The 9386-nt window shown below is 39.6% G+C and overlaps 1 protein-coding gene across 1 annotated transcript in view; it reads left to right on the top strand.

The window, feature by feature from the left end:
* Positions 1 to 4885, top strand: part of LOC103748760 (oxidation resistance protein 1) — a gene marked incomplete in the record, with an annotated part of 105654 nt that extends 100769 nt beyond the window's left edge. The window contains 1 exon segment of the mRNA XM_029555214.1: positions 3815 to 4885. Within this exon segment, the coding sequence (XP_029411074.1) occupies positions 3815 to 3950 (136 nt within the window).
* Positions 4886 to 9386: the final 4501 nt, after the last annotated feature.

Below are 9386 nucleotides of genomic sequence, written 5' to 3'. Positions count from 1 at the left end.
ACTGACTGCTCTTGCAGAGGACCTGGGTTCAATTCCCAGCACCCACAAGGCGACTATGAACCATCCTTAACTCCAGTTCGTGGGGAATCCAAAGCCCTCTTCTGACCTCCGCAGCATTGCACAACATGGGTGCACTCACATACATGTAGGCAATATACTTATACACATAAAATAAAAATAATAAATAAAATATATTTGGATTCTTTGCAAAACAAATGACCTGTGAGAGTTTTGACTTTCAAATTTAGAATCCAAATTTGTATATTATGTTAAAGAAAGTATATTTTGAAGGTACTTAAGTATAATATTTTACACAATTGGTAAGGTATTTTTTCTTCATTTTAAAATGCTGGCTAGGTGATTTTCTTTAAAACCTTTTCTCTTTACCATACATTGACTTTGAAGTTTGAAATGGAACTGTCCTTACATCTTGAAATATATCAAAATTTCGAATAAACTCAGTAGTATGTTGTCTCATTGTGTAGGGCAAACCCAGTAGTTTTTGTTTTGTTTTGTTTTATTTTAACTTTTCTCTGGAGGTTATTTGGATCGGCATTTCAGACAAGTATAAATTTTCCTATAAAAAATTTTTGCTGATCTTCAGTAGTATGAACCAAGCCATTTTATTCTTGTAGTGTAACAACCACTGTGAAGAGCCTTTTTTTCATATTCCAATACCTCCACCTTGCTTAGTGTCATGGTATCTGGATGTAGCCCCTCTGCTTCCTGCCAGTCTACTCAGTACTGCTTACCTCAGCTGCTCTCATAGATAGTTCTTCCTTTCCTTCATTAAGATAATACACCATGCTAAATAATTCCCAGATTTGTAAAATACAGTATTTGTGTATATTGTAGATAGATAGTACTTACAAATTTAGGCCAGAGAATCTTAGTAGCCTTCAAGAAGATGCATCATCCAAGGTAATTCTAGCAGATTTTCTTCTTCTGTCTAAATATGCTCAGATGTTTAGTAGCCATACTTGTAGAGCCCTCTCAGTTATTTGTAGTTGCTGGACTCGGCCTGTAGTGTTACCATGTTCAGTTTTCACCTCTTTTGGTATAGAGTATTATTAGCTCAGCCCCCCCCAAAGTGGTTGTCATGCACATTATTATCCTAGCTCCCCCAGAACTCACAATCAAGTGTTACAATTTTAGGCTGTTATAGAGCCCTTAGCAATAACATAAGCAGCTTCATTTGATAACCAGATTTAATTGTGCAATGTGATTCTACAAAATAGCTAACCATCAACTAATTTGTTAAGAAGATATGTTTGCAATTTCTTAAGAAATGTATGTTCAAGTCAGTGTCCACAGACATCCCTCAGTGCAAGTCCATCCACTGAGGTCTAGTCAGCCTGTTTAGAATCCCATCTTTTAGGAAGATCAGCTCTTCTTCACCTAGCAGCAGTCAGCTGCCAATATTTCTTTAGATAAGATTGGAGTCTGCTGAGTGCGTAACATGGACGACAGTGTACGTGGGTGCCCATGGGGGAGGTGTGGGAGGGTGCCAGTGGGGACGGGGGTATAAAGAGGATTAAGATTGTTTGAGATGTTCTGTATAAAACACAAAAAAATTCAGTTTAAAAAAAAAAAAGAAATGCATGTTCAAAAAATAGACTCTAGGGACTTACTCTTTCAGAATTCTGTAGAAAAAACCCTACATTAGACTATCTTCTCTTGTTAAAAGAAAAAAACAAAACCTAAAGCTGTATGCTTATAAAGAAAAGAGGTTTGTTTAATTTCACAGATTTGGAGACTGACCGTTTGATATTGGACAGCCTCATCTATCTGCCTTTGGTGAGGTCCTTTTGCTCTTTCACCCCGCAGCAGAGAATTTGGAAGAGAAATGACTATATGTAAAAGAAATCACATGGCAAGGCAGGAAGCCACAGAGATTCAGTACCCATCTTTGCTCTAACAATATCCAGGCGTGCTCTAACAAAACATTGACAGAGTCTTGTGAAAACTGCATTAGTCTCTGCCTGGGTGGTACCCCTTAACCACCTTCTGCTATGCCTCAGTGTCACATTTCCAGTGCATCTCAACAGAACCACACTATCAATTATAAACCTGTGGAGGAATATACTCAAACCCCAACACACACACACACACACACACACACACACACACACACACACTGTAATCTTGTAGACTTAATGTAGATTTTGGAGGAAACATTGAAACCATGAATAAATTCCTTAACAGTCTAAAATTTCCTTGGCTATAAATTAGAGGTAGTTCATCATGATGGGTGGGTAGGGGGGTGTAAGGAAACTATAAACATACTATCTTTGTAAAATGAAAGCGTAGTATCTGCCACATAGTAGGTAATCAAAAATACAGTCGCATTTACTCATTTCTTTCTGTCTTTCCTTACCTTTTCATGTCTGATACTGAAACGAGTTCTGCCTGGGTTCTACTCATAATGTCACTGGACACATGAGTTAAATGGCATTAGTTAAGCATTTAGAAAACTACTTTTATTTCTTCTACTTCCTTAAGCCACTATATTTTCAGAAAGTCCTGTGACTCATCTTTGAAAGTATTGTTCATGTAACCATGTGCTTTCTGTTTGTTTCACCTGGGATAGATCGATAACTCTTGAATATATTTATCTAAAGCTTTAGGGATCACAGACCCCCTTTAAAACTTATAAAAACCATAGAACCCACATTCCTGAAACAAATAGAAAAGCCAAGTATTACATCTGATTTTAAATCTTTAGAGACTTCTAATGAGGATTTCAAAAACTTCAGGTTTCATTGGGGCAAAAAAATTATATGTAGTAATAAGCTTATTGCAGAGGAGGAGAAGGACCTGACGGAGAAGGGAATGGGGACTCCTTTATAGAACTCAGTGGTGAGGCTGACAATCTTGTCATCACCTAAAGCCCCCTTCTGCTCTAGGACCTTGCCACTGTCTTCTTTAAAACCATTGGGGACCTCTGTCAGGTGCTGTGCTGCACAGAAGTCCCGTCACCATTTTATCTCATCTTTTAAAAGGCCCAGGCCACCTCCTCTTTGCCCAGTTCTGTTCCCCCTCTAATAGATCTCCCAGCTTCCACAGTCCCCCAGCCACCCACCCCACTTTCGACTCCAACTTCTGCCAGAGGGACCACCACATATACAACCAGGGCTCCTTGAACTGCCTGTAGACTCCGTCTTCTACCAGCAGAGAGCACAAGATGACTGTTAATGGAGCTCCTTGGCCCCCCTCTTAACTTGAAAGGGGACCTTCTCCCTCTGCAGCCACCTCTCTACTCTCCCCATTTTTCTAGGCTCCTTTGTCCATCTCTGCAAAGAAAAAATAAAATAGAGGGGGCTGGAGAGATAGCTCAGTGGTTAAGAGCACTGGCTGTTCTTGCAGAGGACCCAGGTTCAATTCCCAGCACCCACATGACTGCTAACAACCATCCATAACTCCAGTTCAGGGGAATTCGGTGCTCTCTTCTGACCTCTGCGTGACATGGATGCTCTTAATATATATGCAGACAGTACATTCATACACATAAAAATAAAAATATTTAGAAAAGAAAAAAAAATGGAAAAGAGAAATTCATTATACCAAGTGTCCCAAACTAATTCTATGTGAAGGAAATTTTAGTGTGCTTATTTTATTTCTTAATGTGTGTAATAACTGATTTTTAAAAACAGGATGTGAACAAAATTTTGTCTGTATCATAAGGAATAGGGAGGAGTTTGGAAAAGTTCACAATCCTAACGTTACTGGGCATTTCATGGGCATTAAAGTGCCCCTATTAATTACTTTGTAATTTAGGGTATGAATACTGAGAGGTTGTTTTTATGTATTACAGAGGAGAATTTGCCCTTTGGCTTGATGGAGATCTCTACCATGGAAGAAGCCATTCCTGTAAAACATTTGGAAATCGTACACTTTCTAAGAAGGAAGATTTCTTTATCCAAGACATTGAAATCTGGGCTTTTGAATAAATACAGTGCTCTCTGTTTACGCAGGATAATGGCCCAAACCTGACATGGACAAGCATTGTTTGGAATGTTCAAGAAGCAATACACTTTAACTTGTCATTTGTGCTTTGAAGTTAGTCTGTTTCGCCATTTACTACAGCTATAATTTGGGGGTTTAATCTTTCAAATCATTTTTGTGTCCCAAAGTTCGGTTGGTTTACACTATGGCCTGGGTCTGTGTAGTGTAACGGATGGAGTTTGTCGGAGTTTTGCCAGCATTTTGATCATAGTGACCCTCACATTTTCAGTTCACATTATCTCGGTCTACCTATTGGATGGTGCTCTTCTGTTCAATTTTTTTTTAAATCTAGATTGTTTCTTTTACTAGAGCAGTCTACTTGGGACATTGAGGAAATGAGGTCTAGATGCTTCTGTTCTGGTGAAGTTGACAAGTTGACACGAGTGACATTGGGCCTGCTCATTTTGTTCTGAAGGAGAAACCACATGCCAAAATAACATATACTTCATAGACCACTTCTAATTCACTACAGCATTCTCTTTATTAATTTTTTAAGCATTTTCGATTTCATTTTAAGAAAATGAAATTTGATGAGAATTCTGAATGGAATAAACCACAGTGCACACAATCTGCAGGTTTGGGCGCATGTTTTCATCATTGAATTATCAGATAAAAGAGTTATGAATGAACAAAGGAGAATGAGAATTTAATGATTCCATTGGATTTAATATATTAAACAAGTAATACTATTTACATATTTATAGCTTAATAGGGCATTATCATAAGGTCAAAAACTAAAACATGCATATTTCTTCAACATTGTGTCAGATATACTGTTTTAGAGTTCTCTTGTTTTAGCCTTGTTGCACACCAATTCCCAAAATACTTTTTTTTCTGTTCAAAAAGAAAAAATGTTTTGAAATAAAAATTTGTTTTTATATTTTGTGGTATATGTTATTAGTTACCATTAGCATTTGCTCTTATAGACAATATTGTAACTCAGTAGACTTGGTGAATATGCAAACTTACTGTCAAGTGGTCTCAAAAATGAAAAGATAGAATACACTAGTAGTTCTTACCCTCTTTTGTAGGAGACGAACAACAAGCCTTTGTGGCAATAATTCATCAGTTAAGTTTCAGAGCTTCGTGTTATGCAAAAAAAAAATCCTGCTGTTATACATGTGACAGTGACTTTGTGCTGAAATTTCAGCAATTCCAGATTAATGTTGTATATCTTGTAAATTGATGTTTAAAGATAGTTTTGTTCTTATAGAAAGTGTTGACTGCCAGGATGCTTATAGCACTTTAAATTATTCTGAAAATGAGATTATAAGCCAAATATATTGGCTTAAGTAGTTTTAGTTTATAACACTTAAATATATCTAATTCTTTTGAAAAAAGTTTATCTAAAGAAAGCATAATGCTAATCAAAATATCTGATATAAAATATGCTGTTCTGAAGATGAATACAAGTACAGGGCAGTATTTCCTTGTCCGTGTGACACTCGTTACAAGTTAAGGAATAGTATATAGAGTCGATGTTTATAATATAGAGAATTGTAAATAAATATATCTGTTCCCCTCTTTGGTCTTCCACAGCAGTATTATTGTCTTTGTGGAGGTGACTAATCATAAAATAAAATTTAAAAATATCCTGTAATGGATTTCAAATACAATAAAGTCATAGAGATATATACCAAATAAAATTAAATGCATAAATGCAACCTTGAGTTTGGATTTCTTCAATAACCAAGTTATGTTCATATCTAAGAACTTCCAGGAAGCACGTTTTTGTGGGTCTTCTAGTAGATGCATTGTGTTGCCATGGCCACAGGAAGTGATGGAAGTTCGTATTCAATTCAGGTAGCACTACAGTTTACAAACTTTGGGGAGTTCAGTTACAGATAGGAAAATGCAAACAATTTGATATTTTTAAAGATGAGTCGATGTTTTAAAAGAAGGGGGGAATAGAGAATGCATAACAGGAAGCCTCAGATCGTAAGGAGTTTTGTTGTGTGTAACACCAAGAAATTTCTTCTTTTTTTAATCTTAACACCTACAATATTTGAGTGGAAGAATAATGTGCACTTTAGTAAAAATCTTTGTGAAAAAGTAAACTAATAGAGGAAAAAGCTGGAGAAGTGCAGCAGCCACTCCTCCGTTCACACGGGTACCGCTCCTTCATTCTCATGGGCACCGTGGCTGCTCCTCCACTTGCACAGGCAACATGGCCGGTCTCGCCCTGGCCTGAGGCACTCTTCTGCCTGCCTGGTGCTGAGGCCTCTCTTCTGCTGGCCCCGGCACTATGGCTGCTCTTCTGACTACCCGGGCACTATGGCTGCTCTTCTGACTACCCGGCGCTGAGGCCGCTCTTCTGTCGGCCTCTGAGGCCTCTCTTCTGCTGGCCCCGGCACTATGGCTGCTCTTCTGACTACCTGGCGCTGAGGCCGCTCTTCTGTCGGCCCGGTGCTGCCTCCGATCATCGATCATCGCTGCTTCTGCCCAATCCTGGACAGCTGGTGAGGAGACTGTGCCACATTCAGACACAGGAGACCAGGTTCAATGACATAGGTCTACTTTATTTCAGGAAGGCACAAGCTTATATAGGGGTAGGGGTCCATTCACAGCACAGCAAGTAGGATACCTCATTAGCATAACAGGCTTAGCGTCCTATCACAGTATGGTGAGCCAGATGCCTCATTAGCATAATGGATTTTAGATTACAGAGCCTGGATTCCTGGAAACTGCATGACCCTGACTGTTGCAATATCTAAGTGTTGCAATTTGGAATTCCAAGGGTGGTGATTAGGGAGTGGTGAGCTCTAGGCATCAGTCTCATGATCTGCCAATGGGAGCAAATGTCACAAGGCATTCCTTGTGGCTCTAGCGGTTGGGCCATTATCTCAGGCCTGCTGTATGTCTGTCATTAAGACTTTCACCCTAGGCTCAAGCCTGTCTCCCACAGAGGAGGAGTAGTGGTGAGGGACGAAGCCTGGAAGGGAGAGAGCTAATAATTAAGCTTCCACTGGCTCTGGTGGCATGCACATCTTTGATCCCAGCATTTGGGAGGCAGAGGCAGGGGGATCTCTGTGAGATCAAGGCCAGTACTCTGTGAGTTCCAGGCCAACTGAACTACAGGGAGACTTGTCTCAAAAAAAAGTTTAACAAGAACTGGTTACTGACTGCGTTTCAGAAAGAGTTAAAGATACTTAAGATCAAATAAGCACATTTAAAAAAGTATATCATTCTCTGGGCTAGAGAGATAGCTCAGAGGTCAAGAGCACTGGCTGCTCTTGCAGAGGGGACATAGATTCAATGCTCAGCACCCACATGACAGCTAGCAACCATCTCTAACTCCAGTTCCAGGGGATTCAACACCCTCTTTTGACCACATAAAATAAAACAATAAAAGTATTTAAAATATATATATCATTCTGAGGGTTTTGACCTTTGAACTTGGATATATTATTTATCACCTTGTCAGAGTACAGAGGAGAAATGACCCTGCAGGTGGTAAAGTTCATCAGGCACTCTAGTCCCTTATATGATACGAGAAGTTGGAGAATCAATTTGAAGGGGGAATTTAATTCCTGTTCTAAAATACTAAAAGTTTTTACATCAACAGCCTGTTACTTCTGTGGATCAAATACCCTTGGAGATTATACACTTGATTAAAGAGTTTGCTTGAGATAGTTTGGGGGCTTGTGGTTTCTTGTGGGTTTTGCATACTAATATTGACCAAAACAAGAAAAAGTTCTAAGCTTTCTCAAATTAATAGAACCCAAAGAGACTGCAAGAAAGGTATGTTCTTAGAGTATGAAGGTTAAAATTAACTAGATCTGGTCCTTACCTCACTGCTTTATAATCATTTTAAAGTACTTCATCTGTCTTTTTGTGGTGGATTCTCCTTTAGTACCTCGTGTCTCTCCCTCCAAGTGAAGGAGAAAAGCAACCACCCACCCTCAAGAAGCCACTGCTTCTGTGTTCCCATTCCCCATCCTGTAAGGTGAGAATTACTACCATTGAGAGTACAGTCTGCTGTGATCCTTGAGAACCCCCTCCTAATTTTGCCTGGCATTTAAGGAAAGAGGATGTGGTTACTTTGTATCTGTATCATTATTCTAGATTGTGACTTCACTGAGCAAACCTGAAGCATCTCACTTTGTGTCTCAGGCTGACCTCCAATTTAAATCCTTTCAGCCTTAATCAGTAATCCCAGTGTTAGGATTACAGGCATGCACCACCACACAAGAATCCATATAAAAAAACGGGATACAGTGGTGCTCATCTGAAATCCCACCACTCCTACAGCAAAATGGGAGGTGGACACAGGAGAATGGCCCAGAAAAAGCTCCTGGGCCAGCCAGCCAGAGAACAAAGACCAGCAGCAGAAACAAGAGAGACCCTGCCTCAGAACAAGGGGGAAGGGTGTACTGGTGTGGATCATGAAGTGAGGGAGTAGCAGATGGTGGAACCTTATTTCTCACTGAAGGATGAACTCATAGTAAGTAGGAAGCTAGAATGACCCCTATGGAAATGGAACTGGAGTTGCAGATACAAGGTAATTGTGAGCGGATTCCAGCAGCAGGTCTCTGCTGAGCAGCTCATGACATTCCCTGAAATAAACGTGCCTGCGTGAGTCAGCTTCTAGCTCACCACTGCCTCCAGCCTTGCTCTGGCACCTCAGTACATTAACTACAGCCGGTGCCTGCTGTCTGATCAGGTTCACTGAAACCTCTTTGCAGTGCTGAGGGTGATTATTTGATAAAACAGTTCACAATAAGAAATTGAAACCTGGGGCTGGAGAGATGGCTCAGCGGTTAAGAGCACTGACTGCTCTTACAGAGGACCCAGGTTTGATTCCAGCACCCACACGGCAGCTATGAACCATCCTTAACTCCAGGTCCAGGGGAATCTGAAGCCCTCTTCTGACCTCCGCAGCATTGCACGACACGGATGCACTCACATACATATAGGCAATATACTCATACACATAAAAGTAAAATATTTTTTTTTAAAAAATTGAAACCAATAAAAAATGAGACAAAGAACAAAAATCAAACTTTTAAAATACAAAAGAAAATATCTGAGAATAATCAATTTTACCTGTCAACAAATTAACAGAAGGAACGCATAACAATTAAAAAGGAAACAAATTGGTGTTAATGTAGGTCTCAATAGATGGAATATTGTGAATGTCTTTGTGTCAGTGTGTTTTCAGTGTGGGAAATGGAAAAACATTTTGGAAAGCATAGTGTAGACCTGATCCAAGAAACAAAAACATCAAATTTGAACCTGATTGAAAAAACCGACAACTATTACACACTCAGGAGGCAGAGGCAGAGACAGGCAGATCTCATGAGATTGTGGCCAGCCTGGTCTATATAGTGAGTTCCTGGCCAGCTAGGGCTGTAGGGAGACCCTATTTCAAAAAAAAAAAA

Source organism: Nannospalax galili, unplaced genomic scaffold (genome assembly GCF_000622305.1).
Source record: "Nannospalax galili isolate Female #2095 unplaced genomic scaffold, S.galili_v1.0 scaffold284, whole genome shotgun sequence".
NCBI lineage: Eukaryota > Metazoa > Chordata > Mammalia > Rodentia > Spalacidae > Nannospalax > Nannospalax galili.
Note: the sequence above shows the minus strand (reverse complement) of the source record. Positions and strands in the feature narration are given on the sequence as shown.